We start from the raw sequence: 19,858 nt of genomic DNA, 5'->3' as shown, positions 1-19,858 counted from the left end.
AATGGGCCCGTTGCATGGGATAAAACACAAAGTGATTACATTCTTTAATAACTTCAAAAACACCCCACCACAACAAAAACAGTCTTCATCCGACCACAATGCAAATTTAGCCAGTGGACAAAGGAGTCAGCCAATCCTTTCAAAACAGGTAACCATCACTGAAATCGATCGTCGATTCTTTCCCAAGACAAAAGATTCTTGCAATGGTGGCAACATGTCCAATCCCAAAACTGTCAACGAGTGGAATAAAGCTTTGGAAAAAAGATCTGTAAAAGTAACTCCTCTCTTCCTACCAGACGAATATGTCTTTCCCTGGGAACAAGATTACCTGAGCAAACCACCTTTAAAAGACGTCAACTTATTGCCTGACCTAACATTCTCAAGGATTTGGTTCATTCGGAATGGTGAACTTCCATCACTTACAAAAAGTGTGAGTTGTAAAAGGTTTGAACCCCTTTCCTTCCGAGTCGACCTTGTGAACAGATATGGTCAACAGCGCCCTCTAGGTGGAGATGAGGTGAGAGTTTGGATTGAAAAAGATTCCAGTAAGACTTCTGGAGAAAGTAAATTTGCTACCGGTATAGTTAAGGATCTTGGAAATGGAAGTTACGTCACTACAGTGACACCATTGTGGACGGGACTAACGCGTGTAAGTAATAGGTTACTACTTTCAAAAAAAAACTTAAGCTTTTATATAGCGCAATATCCAATATGCGTGCTCAAAGCGCTTTACAAAGTGCTTGTCAGGCGATATTACATTTTTTTTTCAGACAGATACAACGCTGTTAGTGGCCAGGTACTCTTTTTACACCCGAGTAAAGAGCCTCAACTATGCGCCGAACGAGGCTCGAACCAATAAATGGTAAGTAAAGAGCTTCAACTATGTGAGTAAAGAGCCTCAACTATGCGCCGAACGAGGCTCGAACCAATAAATGGTAAGTAAAGAGCTTCAACTATGTGAGTAAAGAGCCTCAACTATGCGCCGAACGAGGCTCGAACCAATAAACGACTCCCAGAATCCTAAACTGCTCAGACAAATGTACTTCACTTTAATCTATAAGGATAGGCCTATTTCTAATTTTGAATTGTTTTGTTTGGGTGTTTTTGGCTGTAAAAGTGCTTTCAAGGTGGCGCGTGTTTTTCTTCTTTTTCTCAGCTGTCCTTCAATGCAGAGCTGTAAAAATTTGTATGAACCTCTTAATCAATTGTATTAATTAAAAATTATTATTTCGTGTTAAATCTCCTTTATGATACAGTTTGCTTTGAAAACTGTTTCTGGTTCGTTTCTTTTTTACTAAGGAGTATAGTTAGCCATTTGATAAATGGTCCAAATATTAGTGCTGCCTGGTTGAAGTCCTGAAATTATGTCAGCTTTTATATTTGCCAAATTTGGAGCCTTGAAGTGATCATGGGTCACCCACAGATAGCGTGATAGCGTGGTGTTTCGAGGGAAGGCAGAAAATTGTATTTAGCCAGTCGTCAAACACCTTTGCATTGACCCCAGAATGCATATCAACGTTGTCTAGGATCATTTTCCTACCTCGTCGTTCCACACTGGTGATCTCTCTGTCGTATTTCGAGAACCATCTTCTCATGGTTGATTGTGAAATTCCAATACATAGTCGTCCTCATTAATGACTTATCGATTGATACAAGGAGACTTCTTTTTGCAGCTTTACGAGAGTGGAGCCGAAAGGAATTTTTTGTCTTGTATCGCATCGTATCGTTTAAGAGCCCTAATACGTTTTAAAAACATTAATATACTCTGCGAAACGTTCATGCATAGATAAAACTTTTCAAAGTTATATAACAGCATTCATTGTTAATTTGACAATATTGAATATACAATCACTATTTCAAATAGTGTAACGCTACAGATTTCTTATCAGTCTTTGCTACTTGCGACATGATGTAGATATATACCATAAATAATAAATTCAATATTTAATTCAACTACATAAGTGGTAAGTTTATAACAGTTAAAGCGAATTGTTTTTATTCGGTAACAAGTGTGGCGTGAACTGACAATAACTATCTAGCCGGAACTACCGTGTTAGCACGAGATTGATTTTGAAAAACGATGAATTCATCTCATACTTTGTTGTGCGTAACATATATAATATAATATATATAATACTCTAAAACCACTAATATAAAATTAGAGATGGTACACTGTTAAATATATATATATATATATATATATATATATATATATATATATATATTTATGAGTGTTGGTGGGTACTCGTAGGTACGAAAGTGCTCGATAATGATGGTTAGAGCTAATATAGAATGCAAATTGTCACTCACATTTTTTGTGTGGCCGAGACGATTTGATTCTGTGTCTTACACGTCTTCAGTCGGCGTATATATATATATATATATATATAATATATAAAATAATATATATATATATATATATATATATATATACGCCGATAATATATATATATATATATATATATATATATATATATATATATATATATATATATATATATATTAAACAGTGTAACATCTCTAACTTTATATTAGTGGTTTTAGAGTAGTTTTCTATAGGTCTTAAAGACAAAAGCTTTTTTGATATGGCATCAATACGTTCCAAAATATATACTCAGTTAAGGCAAATCGATTCAGAGGTTGACACAAGTTTTTACAGCTGAGAAAAACCAGAAAAACGACGACGACGACGATGATGATGATGATCATGATGATATTGATGATGATGACGACGAGGAGGAGGAGAAGAAGGAGAGGAGGAGGAAGGTTAGAAAATTGAAGGGGAGGGGACATTTTTTTTCCTTTAAATTTTTTGTTTTCTTTTGTTTAATTTTGTTTTTAAATGAAATTAAACACAGACCGTTTGCGTCCTATTCCTGTTGAGTGGTTTCAATCATGGCCTTGGCCGATGAAATATAAACAAGAAGAAATCGGAATTTTCTGTTCTAAGAACCTATGCGAGTCTACCTAAAGAATAGTCTCTGGCTCTCCCTACATCTGTTTCTATCAATTTTATATAGTCTAAAAAGTATATTAACTGATGTTTATTCGCAGTTACCACTTTGTCTAATATATAGTTCTTCTGTTACATTATTGTAACGCCAAGTCGAAATTTAAAGATATTTTTTAGTTAAATAATGACATTTTTTAAATGCTAGAAATTTTATGCTCATTGTGAGATGGTATTGGTGAGGTGACACAAAATACAATGAGATATTTAGAATGTAGTGTCCAATGAGGCGAGATAATTAAAATTACAGTCGTGGTTACTTAAGTAAGTTGATAGTCTAGTAGTATTTTTTTCCTATAACCGTTTTGCGAAGTCTTGTGATTCATAATTCAAAAATACACGACAATTCCTTATTGATCAAATTGTATGGTGTCTATCTATCGCACCAAAACTTCTCACGTTCAAATCCGAATAGAGATGTGAGATCTATTTTGAATAAGTTTAAGCCTATGATTATTATTCAAAATTAAATCAACATTGATTAACGTGTTATTAAATACGTGACGTCATGTTATTACGGGCATCTTCGTATATATTCACATACATCACATCAGAATAATGCCATTAAAAGATGGACTTTTTGTAATCTATTTTTATATCTTATCAATAGATCTATCACCCATCTAAGACGGAAATAACTATAAAGTGTGTAAAACACAACAACAATAATACAATTAACACAAGTATTACATATATCTAATACTATAACACACTTACACACTACCGTAATAAACTGCTGATAATACAATTTTTTTATTTAACAATTTACCAAAGGTTTCTCCTGCTCTTTATATCAGTACTTCCATCCATCCAGCCATTCACCCATCTGTCAATTAATCCCTTTGATTATCTCTCAATAACCAACCAATTCATCCATTTACAGCTAAAGATTGCCATCAATCCAACCTTCCATCCATCCATCCATCCATCAATGCAACTTTCCATCCAACCTTCCATCCATCCATCCATCCATTATTCCAACAGTCCATCTACAAATGTATCCATTCAGTTATCCGTCAATAACCAACCAATTCATCCATTTACAGCTAAAGATTGCCATCGTCTACCCCAGAGAGTACATCAGAGCAACTCTTCACCAAGCTAGAATTGGCAGCTATCGTTTCGTCTACGCTCTTTTTAAACGTGAAAAAATTGAAGAGGTAATGAACGTCGGATTGAAAAAAAAGCGCATTGAGATTATGAAAGGAAGCCATAGCTCACTCTACAAAAGGACCTTTTGCCATTCTCAGATTTTCTTTTTCCTTTTCTGACCCCTGTCTCCACTCATCAATGATTGGTTAGCTGGGTATGTTCGATCTGACAGAAAGTACATTGTGAGTGACTAACGTCTTATTTAACGTAACACGTCATTGTCACTGTCCTGACCCATGAGGTTTAGGCTTCTAGGAACTATTTAAAATGAATTACAAGTAAAATTATCAAATGAAGGAAATGACCACTAATTGATGGTTCCCCCGTTACTAAACATTAACCAATTAGAAATGTCATGCAATTTACCCCTTTTCGTCCCCTTGACTATTTATTTCCTGTACAAAAAGGCCTGAGATACCCTTAGTACACGTCAAACACACTAATAGGCCAGGCCCAGTTAGTGAGTAGTTCTCACAATGTTTTGACACACTGATAAAGGAATTGCATCGCAAAACCTGACGACACGATGCATTTTTTTTCAATCATCTGTGTTAAATTTGTGATGGTTAGGATCTGTGGTGTGTTTTCTCCGGGTCATAGGCATGCACATAAGGTGGCTATGGGTCTCCGGTTTATGGTCAAAGGTTGATTATAGTGCCAAAATATAATTTATTTGAAATTTTTGAGTAAAAAATAAACAACTTAAATGTTTATTCGACTGCTTTTAATACAATATAGGATAAATGACGTAATTTTCAAAAGTGTATGCACTGTATATCGATTGAAGAACTGAAGACTCATTCTATAAGATAAAAAGTTAAATAAGCATCCATGTCAATAGTTTGACAGTCATAGCAACAAGAGGTGATAGAGGAAGCATCAATTATACATAAATAAATATGAGCATTTATATAGAACATTTCTACGGTTCGAACCACGCTCTAAGTGGCACATAATTGAATCCTTGGAAAAGGCTCTTTACTCATGATCACATTCTCATCGTACTCAGGAGTAAGATGGGAACCTGGTCGTTAACAGCGTTGTCTTTGTCGGAAAAAAAACCATGTAATTTCGCCTAACAGGCATCATGTCTCGTCCTGCATGTTAAATGTTTCTGTTGGTTAGAGACCCCTTACAAAGCTCTTTGAGCACGTTTTTTTTTGTGAATCTTCCGCTATACAAATGCTCTAGTCTTCTGCTTAATTCCGAGATAAAAAACCGAATTGATTTGAATGGGCTATCTACATATCCGGTCACTTTTGCACAGTATTTGGTTTATATCATTTCCATTTTAAATGTTGTAATCTGTCCATCCCCTAGGTAACGATTTGTCAGTCCACCCCCAATTTGCCAGGTAACCCTTGTATCTGTAACTTCACCTCCGTGAACACGGTTCCATTCTACTGTGGACGACCCCAGGATAAAAGGTCCGTTTTTTGAATATCTTTAAATTCCTTTTATTATATGAAAGTTAATTATTAAAAGCTCAATTATTTGAGAAGAAGAAGAAGAAGAAGAAGAAGAAGAAGAAGAAGAAGAAGAACAACAACAACAACAACAATACTTCTATTTACTGCTTCCAACCATTCACTCTATCATCAATTCAACCGGTAAGAAACAACGGGGACAGATTTTATCATCGATTGGTTTACATTACAATACACGTTGCCTGGGTCGCGGTTCTACCCGATTGATTGTTGCTCACCTCGTTACATAATGATTGTAAGATAAGGTCCTTTAGATATTCTGCTCTATCGATCGATCCAGTCAGGGCCGAATTGATGAAAGAAGTTTGTTCTTTTGGGGGGGGGGGGGGGGGGTTTGTGTGCGCGGCTATGTGGTCTGGTCCTATGACACTCGCCTTCAGATCGGGAGGTCCTGGGTTGGAATCCCTGGCGGCGCATGGTTGAGTACTTGGAACTGGCTCTTTACTCACACTCTCACATCGTGCCACACTCAACTCATGTGTCAAATGAGTACCTAGACGTGAACAGGCAGAATCCCGCTAGTCCCCGCCCCCTCACGTTTGGATCGGAAGGTCCTGGGTTCGAGCCTCGCTCGGCGCATAGTTGAGTCCTTGGAAAAAGCTCTTTACTCACAATCTCTCACCATACTCAGGTGTAAAATGCAGGGCTGAGAATCTTCCGCCTAAAGGCGGATTTCCGCCTAAATGGTGGTTTATCTCCGCCCATCACCATCACTATTCCGCCTTTTAAAAAGACTCACGACAACCACTACATCAACATCCTTATCACCACTACTTTTACAACCACCACCTGTACTACAACAACCATCACATCATCATTCCTATCACCATCACTACTACAACCACCACCACATCATCATCCCTACCACCACCACCACCACTACAGCTACAACCACTACTACTACAACTACCATCACATCATCATCCCTACCACAACTACTACGACAACCACCACCACATCATCATTCCTACTACCAATACAACTACATCCTCCTCTGTACTCATCACTACATTCACTTTGAGCTCTCTCTCTCTCTCTCTCTCTCTCTCTCTCTCTCTCTCTCTCTCTTTCACACACACACACACACACACATCAGTAAAGTGCACCCGTTCTTTAGCCTCGATAATTTTTCACTTTTCATCTTCATTTACTTAACAATGATACACACACACACACACACACACACACACACACACACACACACGCAAATCAGTAAAGTGCATCCAGTTCTTTAGCCTCGATAAGTTTTCACTTTTCAACTTCATGTACTTAACAATGATACACACACACACACACACACACAAACACACACACACACACAAACACAGAGGATTCATTAAAACGTTAATTTCCTGGCAATTGTCAACATGAAACATACGTTAACTTAATATTTACGATTAACAAATAAAGCACATACACACCTAATAATAAAGTTCACTAAGTACTTTAACCTCGGTTAGTTTTTCACTTTAATCTTTCTGTACCTATCACTATATTTACTTTGAGAAGTCTCTCTCTCTCTCTCTCTCTCTCTGTCTCTCTGTCTGTCTCTCTCTCACTCACACACACACACACACACACACCTGGGTGGGGTTCCTGACCTCCCATAGTGGGCAAGGGGGTACATACTATTCTTCTATCCCCTTATATCTGTTTTCCAACATGCTTTCTGTCTTTGTCTTGGAATGAGATTACTTGGTTTTGTCCTGACCCTGGCCAGAGTCCTAACTGGAAGGGAAACAGTCAAATGCACAGTTATTGTTTTGGGAGATGATATTTTTTTCCTTGTAAATCATCTCTCTGTTATGTATTATTATATTTGTTATTTTGAATGTATAATGTAAGCATTTGAGTGTATTCCTCTTTGTGCCCGGATGAGACTTATAGGTGATCTCAAACTAATTAGATTGGTGGTATGCTCTTGGAATCTACATCTGGTCCCTTTTTGTTTCCTTCCCCTATGTCTTACTTTTTCTTGGGTGCTTTAATTGTAATTCTAGAACTTTTTACTATCCCATTTTCATCCTTTTTACTGGCGCTGATATGACCTAAATGTGTTGCAAGCGCCGTAAACCATTAAAAATAAACAAACAAACACACACTATCTTTCCTTCTGTCAGACAAACCTAAATCTATAAAGTGGATCATATCCTTTTCACATCAGCCATCATTCTCTCTTTTCACCTTCAAGTACACACCTTATCACCACCACTATCATCATCATCACTGCCACTACTACTACAACCACCACCATCGCCACACCATCATTTCATGAAGCACCACCATTACTACAACCACCTCCACCACATCATCATCATCACCATCATTGCCACCACCACTACATCATCGCAACACTATCACCATTAAAACAACAATCACTACCACGTCCTTACCACCACTACTACAACCTCCTCAAACACAATAATATCACCACCACCACTTCTGCAACCACCACAACCACATACATTATCATTACTGCCACCACTACAACAGCCGCCATCATATCATTATTACCACCACACCTACCATTCATTTTAATATTTTATTCGTCATAAATTGGTTTTGAAACTTTACTTGATTTGAAACAAGGGGTATTAGGATGATTATATATCTCAATAGATTATAGTTTGTTTCCAGAAATTCCTGTTTAAGCATTGAAGTTGTTCGGAATTGTTTCTGAAATTTACGTGAGCCAAATTTTAAGTTGGCGTCTCTGGTCGACTTGAAACAAGGGATGTGGGCATTAGTGAATCTGTGAATACGGGAGATGTATGTGGCGACTACCACTACTACTACAACCATCATCACATCATCATCCTTACCACAACTACGACAACCACCACCACATCATTATCCCTACCACTACCATTACGACAACCACCATGTTATAATTACACTTTCAGTTTTTGAAATTCCTCCGAGTTATGTCCGAAATTGCTGGGAGACACATTTTGGATTGCATCACAATAAATTTTAATGAAATTTAAATTTATAGGTTATTTTTGCATGGATGGTTCTTGATCTAGCGCTGAAAAATTTCCTCCTTTTTAGTGACCAGTCATTCTCACCCCTGAAAATGAGTACTTGGTCGTTAACAGCGCTGTCTTTGTCGGAAAAATTGTAATATCACCTAACAGGCGTCATGTCTCGTTCTGTTTCGTGTTTCTGTTGGTCATTGACCCTTTGTAAAGCGCTTTGCGCACGCTTAGTTGATATTGCGCTATATAAAAGCTCAAGGTTTTTTTTTTATTCACTCCGACATAACACCGCTTACAGACGGTGGGGAATAAATTCTATTTTCACCATCAATTTTACTCACATATTATAGTACCGTTGGGAGACGACGAGCAACAATAAAGAATAAAACTTTAAAATAATCTAACTAAAGTTTTTATATACGCAAAATCCATTGTACGTATTTAAAAAAAGAGCTTTATATAGCACAATATCCACTAAATGTGATAATTCATCTGTAGTGTTTCATTCATCCTGTTTTGTTGATAAAGGGAAAACCCGAAACGTTCATTTGATATGTTCTTGTAATAATAAAATTGACGCTTACATTCAATTTCATATTATTTATTTCTTCGAGCTTCGAGCAGCAAAATTTACATTCCACCCGTGGTGCGATAAAATACAAGTCAATGGGGTGAGGGAGGAGGGATGAGTGCGGGTGGCAGTGAGAAGCGTGTGTGTGTGTGTGTGTGTGTGTATGTGTGAGAGAGGTGAGAGAGAGAGAGAGAGAGAGAGAGAGAGAGAGAGAGAGAGAGAGAGAGACCTCTTGATACAAGGGGCCACGTGTGTATTTTTTAAATTGTCTAATTGTCAACATGGATGATGAATGTTTGATCGTACCTGCGGTAAAGCGTATACGGCGTCTACTGTCAATATAATAATAATAATAATAATAATAATAATAATAATAATAATAATAATAATAATAATAATAATAATAATAATAATAATAATAATAATAGATCTTTATTGTCCATAAATATGGCAATTTGTCATTTAGTTACACTTGTTATAACGTTAAACGATAACTGTAACATTGAACAGATATTTCACTCCTACTTATTTTTTCTCTCTCTCTCTCTCTCATTCTCTCTCTCACTCTCTCTCTCTCTCTTTCTCTCTCTTCCTCTCTTTCTTTCACACGTGGGATATACACAACATAAACATATTCATTTCGTTTTCAATTTGTTGCGATTGTGGCAATTCGACACCAAAAATTATCATCATTATCAATTGGTCAGTTAATCTTACATTAAATAAATTGATCAGTTAATCAGTCAACGAATCAATCCTTGGTTTTTCTGTACCATATGAAATATTCAAAATTGTTATTGCTGATGGAACGAACGTTGATTTATACTTGTTAGTTCTACATTTAATCTGACAAAACCTTCTCCCAGATGGTAAAACACTAAATTCATGGTATAAAATATGTTTTTTATTGTTGGTAATTGAGAATGCTTTCCTTTCTATTGCTTTTCCATGAATTCTTTCTACTCCATCAAGAGGATGGTTTATTATTTTTGATGCCTCTTTGATAGATTTTGAAATTTTTGATTTATCTTTAAGTCGGCATCCTCCAAACCATATGGTGCAGCCAAACGCAATTACACTTTTAATCAATGAGTCTTAAACTCTTAACATAGTTTTCTTCCTTACTTGAAATGTTCTCAATTTCCTTAGGATGTATAATCTTTGGGCAACTTTCTTAGATACTATATTAATATGTTGAGAGAAATTGAGGGAACTATCAATGGTTATTCCTAAATATTTAAAATAGTCAACTATCTCAACATCATCTTTACCGATCGCCACACACTTGAAGTCGTTTTTATTTTTTACACCAAACACCTGTTCTTTCGTTTTTTCGACATTTAATTCAAGCTGATTTTGTTCACACCAATCGGTGAATATATTTATTTGTTTGAAATAATTCTTTTCGGTAACTTTATCTTTTAATAAGCCAAGAATATATATATATATATATATATATATATATATATATATATATATATATATATATATATATATATATATAATTTAATTTAAACCATGCCTGACGCCATCTTGAACGTGAAAATGACGGACGGTGTGTGGGCCCACTCTGCATTTTCACATTTCTTCCATTCTCGGTACATCATCATCATATTCATTAATCCCATTATCTAATGAATGTCGGGGGGGGGGGGGATACAAGGGATGCAATCTCACCACTTTCCGCCATTAAGTAGTAGTAGTAAGCTTCGCAATCCGAATGACGCTTTCTGAAAATTGTGTGATTCAGTCATGGTCGATAAGTATAGCTGCTCTCTCCATCCATGTTGTTAATTGCTCCCATTGGTCACGGTCCTGGGCCAGACTTTTGAGGCTGTCAATATCTTGTTGTGACTTTAGTACGGAGGGCACTGCAGTATTTCTTAGTTCTTCAGGGATTAATTCGGCCTCATCTGAATCCAGAAATTTGTGATATGTAGAGAGGTCTTGGTTCAGGGTAGTTACTATTGATGTTGGTGGTCTCCCTACATATTTGTTGCCATGAAGGAAATATTCTGTCGTTGCAGTTTGGGATGGGATGTTATCTTCTCGACGTAAGATGTGACCAAATAGCCTCCATCGCTGTGTTCTTTTATTATTGTACTCAGGCGTTGGACCCTGTTTTTTAAAAATAGAGATCAGTATTTCTATTTGTCTCTGGGCAATAGATTCCGATTACGCGACGTAATTGTTTGCGGTTTTATGAATTAAGCGCGGCCGTTATTCTAACGGGGCAAGACCGATCCGACATGTCAAGTGTTGTGTTTCTGTCTTCCATGTATCCTTTCGGTGGACTTGTATTGCTCGGTGGCATCCATGTCCTCTGCGAGATAGATAGACCGAAATGACGTCATTGAAATTGATTATTAATGACTTTCATAACAAAATAATGTATTATTGTAGAAGAATAGAGGAGGCTACAAATTGTCGATAGCAAATAACCAACTCATTCGAAGCGTTATCGGACCAATACCCCTTGGTTCACATTGTTTCAGTTATAATCAATTCACCTATTTGTGTTTTCCTTTATCATTTAATAATTTACATAGCCCTGGCCTCACGAATTCCGTCAAACAAATTACTTTAAACACCTTCAAACACAAATAGACATGCATCCTTAAACTGGAAATGAATCCCGGGTCAACCGACTACAAGCAACGAATAGTAGGAGTCGGCAACTTGGATCCCGAATTCATGACTACTTTTGATTCGGCTTGAATTGTTATAGTAAATAGACCAAGATCTAATATTTTAATATTTGAAGGGAACAATAGCCTAAAGGATTCTTTTATATTGGTAATTATTTAGATAAAAAATACCTTAATAGAGTCTTGGATACAATAATCATTTCATAGAAATCAAATATCACCATTAATTATTCAGAGAACATTTTGTACAATATTTTGATCTCCTCAATGGAATATCAAACGCAAGTTATCTCATATAGATAGAGGTAAAAAATATTGACTTTTCTTATTTCTTGACCTCCCGTCTGGTTGTCCGTCTATTTTGCTATAGGCAATCTGATCCGGTGTGTGAAAACTTCTCGGTCTTTAAATGTTTTTGATCCGGTGTTGTGCTTGAATATTATAGACCCGGTATTTGTTGTTGTCAACTGATGTCAAATTGATGGAAAAAGTTACGTTTGGTTGTAAAATTATTCCTTCTCTCAGTCTTGTCCAAGAAAATAAGCTGTCCGCCGATTCATGTAGTAGTAATTTTCAAAATGCTTGCTTTGAAAAAAATTAGAGGAATATTTTATTTTCATAATTTATTGCCTCATTTTCTCTTTTGTTCAGAGGTATTCAGATTAACTGACTTTAATTGTGATTTTAAGGAAATTATAACAACTGGTATTAGTGTAAGAGAGTTATAGCTTATGCAAAAAGATTACACAAGAGTTCTAGTGCGAAATGATTAATTATTCCAGCAAGTGGGTTTAATAAGTTCACGGTGCGTGTATATCAGTGAAACTTGGTCAATGTATAATGGGTTTAGGACAGTTTTACGTTCCAAAGTTAAAGGATTGGTCATTATATTGAGTACTAGAAAATTACTTTCTTTGATCGGTGTTAATTGGTATTTGGGAATGATAGCATCCGATTATAGTTGGTAAAATTTGTTATTTTGGCGTAATCGGACAAAATATTATATCATGAATGGCGGGGTTTAGCATTCATATTTAGGGATCTAACGTTTTCAAGTTGAGTATGATTCGCTTTTACTTTTAGGGGGCCGGTTTAGACTGATATGAGGCGGTCAAAATCAGTAGGAGGAGTGGTTTGAAAGAATGGTGGGAACAATTTCCAAAATAAAGTTTTTCTGATCAAACCGGGATTCTAATTCTACATTCTACTTCTGCTGCACATTTTTGCTTTAAACTTTTTGTACTCACCACATTGATTGCATTTACGGACTTTGAAAGATTTCACGTATATTGAAGATGGTTACATAGACAAATTGACTTAACATTTGGATTGATTTTACGGATTTGAAATTTATGAAACTGATTGAATTATTACCCTGGTATTTGATTTGGATTTCGAATTTATCTCAACAAATGAAACTTGGAATCTGGATTTTTATTTGAATGTCTTGATGTTGTACATTCAATTCTCATCCCTGGCTCTTGAACTCTTTAGTCATTATTAACACATACAACACAATGCAAAGGAATATCATTATCATCTATCAAAAAGCTGCTATACGATCATAAGCCACTAATAATATATGTGCAACTACGCCACATTAGTAGGAGGAATTAGGTCAAAAAAAACCTTGAATTGTGCAAATGTGACCCTACGCCTCGAAGCGGTATTAAGTCGGGATTTGGAAATCGAAGAAAACGGTTTAAAAGTGAAAATGGTCAAAATTATCAAATTTCAGTTTTTGGGTGTTTCAGAAACTACAATCATTTTTTCTACATGAAAACATAATAATTCAACATAAATATTGAGGATAAGTTATATAAATTTAAAGTTTAAAAATGCAACTATCAGTGACACATTCAAAACAAGAGTTGACTTTCTCTCAGAGAGCCACCATTTCCAAGACTTAGTCATATTAAGTCTTTTCGTACACCAATACCATGTAAGATACCACATCAAAGGGCGTGTCTTTATCAATCTCAGAGAAATCACAACTGTTTCCACAATTTCATGGTTCAACCAATAATGAACTTTAAAAACTGTAAACAAATCTAGGTTTTTTCCCTGACAACCTTACAAATGAATGGTTCTGATTGGTCAACGCTCATCACATGTGCCTATTGGCCATTAAAATGCCCGGGCAATGTGTCATGACCTCAGCATGCGTGTGTTACATATGTGTGTGTGTGTGTTTGTGCATTTTGATACACACCACGTGCTATCATTTCTTTGTCTAGTTGCATTGGATCGAGGTGAGTGTCCTTTGTCCCTCTTTCTTTATTCATGAAACTATAGGACATGCTAAGACTTTAATAGGACAACAGTTGCCTAATCTTACACTTATAGAGATTGTTGTAGGATAAACATTAAATGTTAAGTATCAAAAGCAGAATAGTAAATAGAGCCTTCAACAATCAATGAACTGCCGATGGAAATACGTGTAACTAAAATTTTTTAACAAAGTTAAATGTATGGATAGACAATCAGAAAGAGAGACAGACTTATTAATGGATAAATAGATAGGTAGGTAGATAGATAGATAGATAGATAGATAGATAGATAGATAGATAGATAGATAGATAGATAGATAGATAGATAGATAGATAGATAGATAGATAGATAGATAGATAGATAGACACATAGATAGATGAAAAGGAGAGTGGGGCAAACACACACCAAGATAGATAGATAGATAGATAGATAGATAGATAGATAGATAGATAGATAGATAGATAGAGAGAGAGAGAGAGAGATATGTTCGTTTTGTCGTGCTTTCTTTGTATACTGAAAGAAAAGGGGGGGGGGGGTCTTTTTAGACAATCAACGATGTGGGTGAATGCTAAGAATAACTTGAGAGATTCAATAACATGTTTTCATGTAAGTCATTACACAATAAGCCCCAATCCCTCCTCCTCAAGCTGTCATCTGACCCAAAATGGACACAATACAATGAATAATTTGACCAGCCCATTTCTTTGATTGCAATCTCATTGGTCACAATGTTTCCAGTTGATTGACTATGACTTACTTTGAAACAAAATGCTTTCTTAAACTATCCCAACAATTCTTTGCTCCGTCTCCATCCCTTTCTTCTTGTCTACCTCACTCTCTCCGTCTCCCTTTTGTTTCTTTCACACATACCAACACACACACACTCACACACAACAAACACACACACACACACACACAAAGAGTTATACAGTCAGGCATTAATATTTGCACTATTTCCCTCCCGCCCTCTTAATGCACAATCAGTCTCTCTCCCCTCCCCCTCTCGCTCCTCTTTTTCTATATATATATATATATATATATATATATATATATATCTTTCTCGCTCTCTCACGTGTGTGTGTCTGTGTGTGTGTGTGTGTGTGTGTGTATTTTACTCTCTCATTCTTTCTCTTCCTCTCTCAACCTGTGTCTTGATATTTCTTTCCCTGCCCACCCGGCTTCACATTGTTTCAAAACTGTTGGCCTACTTTGAAATTATAAACCCTTCTTTAACTTTTGGCATTTTGAAATCGCATTTCCTCTAATAAATAAGACAAAAATGTCACATGAATATTTCTTATTTCAGTGAATCTTTATTTAAATATCAAAATTTCTTCAAAAAGTGAGCAATGTCATAAAATTGTCGACATTTTTTTTCTTTCATTTTTTGTGTTTTATTTATTTTAAGGACATCTTACATAATAATGAATAATTACAAAAGTAATAATTTGATTATTTCAAAACTGTGTATGTACATTACCAAATGTATATTCTAAGCTCATGCCAAATTCAGGTAGGTCAAAACTCCGGTTTAACCGGAAAAAAATCCGGTCTGGAGCAAAACATTTCGGGTTACGGGCAACATCCGTAAAATTCCGGTGAGGCTAAATTGTCCCAAGGATACCCCCCCCCCCCCCCTTTTCCAGTCACCACCACCGCATCATCATCATCATCAACACTGCTATTGCTACAACCACAACCCCCATCACCACCACACCATCATCACCATTACTACAACCATCACTACCACTCCTACTACAACCACCACCACATCATCATCACTACCACTACAACTACAACCACCACCACCACATCATCATTACCACTACAGCAACAACCGTCACCACAACATCGTCATCACTACCACTACTACTACAACCACCACCAACACTACCACTACTTCTACAACTACCACCATCACGACCACACTATCATCACTACCACTACTACTACTACAACCACCACCACCACCACATCATCCTTATATCCACTACTACTACAACCACCAACATCACCACATCATCATCATTATCACTCCTACTACAAACACCACCACATCGTCATCATCACTACTGCAACTACCTCAACTACAACCACCATCACCACCACAACATCATCATCACTACTATTACAACCATCACTACCACTACTACAACAACCACATCACCGTCCCCACCACTACTGCTACAACCATCACATCACCATCCCTACAACTACTAATGCAACAACTACTACATCACCTTCCATGCCACCACAACTACAACCACCACCACCACATCATCATCACTACCACTACTACTACTACTACAACAGCCATTCTCACATCGTCATCATCACTACTACTCCTTCTCCTCCTCCTCCTCCTCCTCCTCCTCCTCCTACTACTACTACTACTACTACTACTACTACTACTACTACTACTACTACTACTACTACTACTACTACTACGACTACTACTACTACTACTACGACTACTACTACTACTACTACTACTACTACTACTACTACTACTACTACTACTACTACTTCTACGACTACTACTACTACTACTACTACTACTACTACTACTACTACTACTACTACTACTACTACTACTACTACTAATACTACTACTACTACTATTACTACTATTACAACAACAACCACCAACACAATATCATCCTCACTACCACCATTACTACAACCACTACCATTAGGACTTGGAGCTTTACTTCATTTGAAATAAGGAAACTTTGGGGTAATATTTGGCAATGTGTTTATATATCATAATATTATAGTCCTAATCAGTTATCTATTTAGATCCATACAATATTTAAACAGAATACCAAACACCATCCCAATTCCCTTTTTTCTGTGCGGAAATTCCTCTTTCGGCATTTTAATTCCTCCGAGTGATGTCTGAAATTCCTTTGAGTCAAATTAAAAATTGGCATCTCTGCAGATTTTACTATTTTCGTCAAATTTTCAATGCCCTTATCTAAGGAGTTATCTTTGCCCATTGATTTGACTGTGCATGAAAACGGTGCCTCACTTCAAAGTCAATTTTCTCAAAACTTGTTTTTTACACATTCCCTACATCAAACGATCATATCTCGGCAATGAATAATCAGAATTTTATCAATTTGGTATCAAAATTTAAAGCATATAATAAGCTATGATTAGGAACCAAAATCCCAAAATTGAAAAATCCGACTTAATACCGTTTTGAGGTGGAGGGTCACAAATTAGGGTTGAAAGCATGAAGATTACATATGTTGTAGAATATAAAAAATCCTGTAATTCATGCTATAGAACCATTTTGAGAGATCAGTATTAATTGAGATACAAGCTTTTAAAGATTGGAAAATTTTGAAATGGACGACAAAAATTCGTTCATTCCTATTGTGTAAACATTCAAAACAAGGCGCCCCGATGTTGATTTACGTCATCCTTGGATTTTTTCCAACATCGTGAAAAATACAAAGGTTGAAGGCATCCGTGCATGCAAAGCTAATAAAGATGAAAAATAATGGCTTCATACCGATGACGATGAGATAAAAGCACTAATAGGTGTGGTTCTTGCACTTGGTGCGTTGCATCAGCAATATGTCTCGTTGAAGACAGTGTTGGATGAAGTCTGGGGAAATAATTTTGTAGGGAGTTTATTCAGTTATAACCACCTTCTTCACTTGTTGTCCTACTTACGATTCGACAACAAGAACACTCATACAAACAGAAAAGAAAAGGACCCACTTGCTCCAATTCCGGATTTAAGGGAATTGTTTGAAGCTAACTACGTCGTCACTACACGCCTGTCCACACCTCACAGTGGACGAGAAGTTGGCGTCTTTCAGAGGTCGCTGCAAGTTTCGTATTTACATTCCAAGAAAACCAGACAAATATGGTTTAAAAATCTACTGGCTTTGTGACGAAGAAACAAGTTACCCTCTGAAATCATTGCCATACCTCGGAAAAGTGGGTAGACTGCCAGAGAAAAATCATGGCGCAAATGTTGTTTCAGCAATGGCAGCACCATATCTCAAAACAGGACGTAACATTACGCGTGACAATTTTTTCACAACGCATGACATGACACTGTCTTTACTAAAGAGCAATGTTACTGTTGTGGACACTGTGAAAAAAAGATACAAAAATTCATTCCGGAACCACTTCGTCGTGGCATCATGAAAAAGAAAGAACTGCACTCTAATGCGTTTGCATCCACAGATAAAGCAATGCTAGTGACCTACAAATCTAACAAAAAAACAAAAAACAAATGTGTACCTGTATTGATTTCAATGCATTCAACAACAACCATTGAGAAGCCAGAGATGAACAAAACTGAAGTGGTTTGTTTTTACAAACGCACCAAAGGCGGTGTGGACAAAATGGACCAAATGGCCTAAGAATATTCATGCAAGCGTAAAAGTTGAAGATGGCCTATGGAGTACTTTGTCAATATTTTGAATGTTTCATGTCTTGCTACCCATCTGATCTTTCGGGAGTATTTTCCACTGTCACACAAAAATGCCAGGCAACATTTTATCAGAAAGGTTGCAAGCACCCTCCAGCACTCCCTATCTGTTGCGCCGCAGCCTAATTCGTACTCTCTCCAGGACACAAAAAATTACAATACAAACTGCAATTGAACGTTTCCACGATGTTCCAACCACTCCTTCCGCTCATGCAATTCAAAACTGCCCAAAACTACCACCAGAGCCCCATGCAAGCAAAAACCTTCAGCTTCAAAGACCAATTCCCCTGCTGCCAAAAAAAATCGCCAACAAAAGTTTCCATTGTCAATTCTACTTCAAAGTAAACAACAATGTCTGCACGCAAGCAACAGCAACGTTGCTCAATATGTAGCTGGAAGAAGGACAAAAATGTCAACAGTGTGTGCAGAATGCAATGCTCTTGTTTGCTTCGACAACAGAGACTTTATTTGTACTGCTTAATGTCAAAGTGACATATTGTGCTCAAAAATCTTAAGAAATGTTTTTTTTTGTTTTGTGCCAGAAAAATCGAATTTTTATTTTTATTTGATTTAATTTTTTGAGTGAATTTGTTTTTCAAATTTATGGTTGATTAAAATATAGTCAGTAAGAAAAAATATATTTCTACCCTTTATTGTATTGACCGTAGTAAATGACAACCTTATCCAGTTTGACACGGTGAATACCGTTATTTCTCAAATATGGGTGGTATGTCACCCATGAGTGGTTCATAGTTTTTTTCCCTCTTTAAAATGTATGGGTGATGCATCACCCAGGAGTGGTTATCAAGTTGACGAATAACGAGTGGGTGTGGGGGTTAAGTGAGAATTACTCATAAACATGGATGGATGGCAAAAAACAAACAAAAAACAACAACAACAAAAACAAAACAAACAATAACAAAGACCCGATTGACGTCAATTTTATTCTATCTGTACATTCTAATAACATGGTAATTTTACATTAAAACGCTTTTCACTTGGCATCAAGCACTATTAGAAGGGGACATAATCACGCCTCCTGCCCTGAGGAAATAACATTCATTAAATGGAATGGACCCTTCAATTCAATCCACAAAGACAAATACTGTGAACGTTTCGGGTTTCCCTTTTGTCAACAAAACACGATGAATGAATGGCTATGTGATCTAGTGGTATGGCACTCGCTTTCGGTTCGGAAGGTCCTGGGTTCGCGCCTCGCTCAGCGCATAGTTGAGTTTTGGAGAAGGCTCTTTACTCACATTCTCTCACTGTACTCAGGTGTAAAATG

General features: G+C 36.6%; 1 protein-coding gene across 1 annotated transcript in view; it reads left to right on the top strand.

Annotated features, from left to right (window-relative positions):
* Nucleotides 1-19,858, top strand: part of LOC144959772 (NXPE family member 1-like) — a 28,193-nt gene that overhangs the window by 51 nt on the left and 8,284 nt on the right. Inside the window, exons 1-3 of the mRNA XM_078892507.1 lie at nt 1-649; nt 4,057-4,170; nt 5,483-5,589. The exon at nt 1-649 is cut by the window's left edge and continues 51 nt beyond it. Of these exons, the coding sequence (XP_078748633.1) occupies nt 1-649; nt 4,057-4,170; nt 5,483-5,589 (870 nt within the window). The remainder of the gene's footprint in view (nt 650-4,056; nt 4,171-5,482; nt 5,590-19,858) is intronic.

This window comes from Berghia stephanieae, chromosome 14, assembly GCF_034508935.2.
Source record: "Berghia stephanieae isolate SIO BIC M18660-M18661 chromosome 14, UCSD_Bste_1.3, whole genome shotgun sequence".
Classification (NCBI taxonomy): domain Eukaryota; kingdom Metazoa; phylum Mollusca; class Gastropoda; order Nudibranchia; family Aeolidiidae; genus Berghia; species Berghia stephanieae.
The sequence above is the reverse complement of the archived record's forward strand: the minus strand, read 5'-3'. Positions and strand labels throughout refer to the sequence as shown.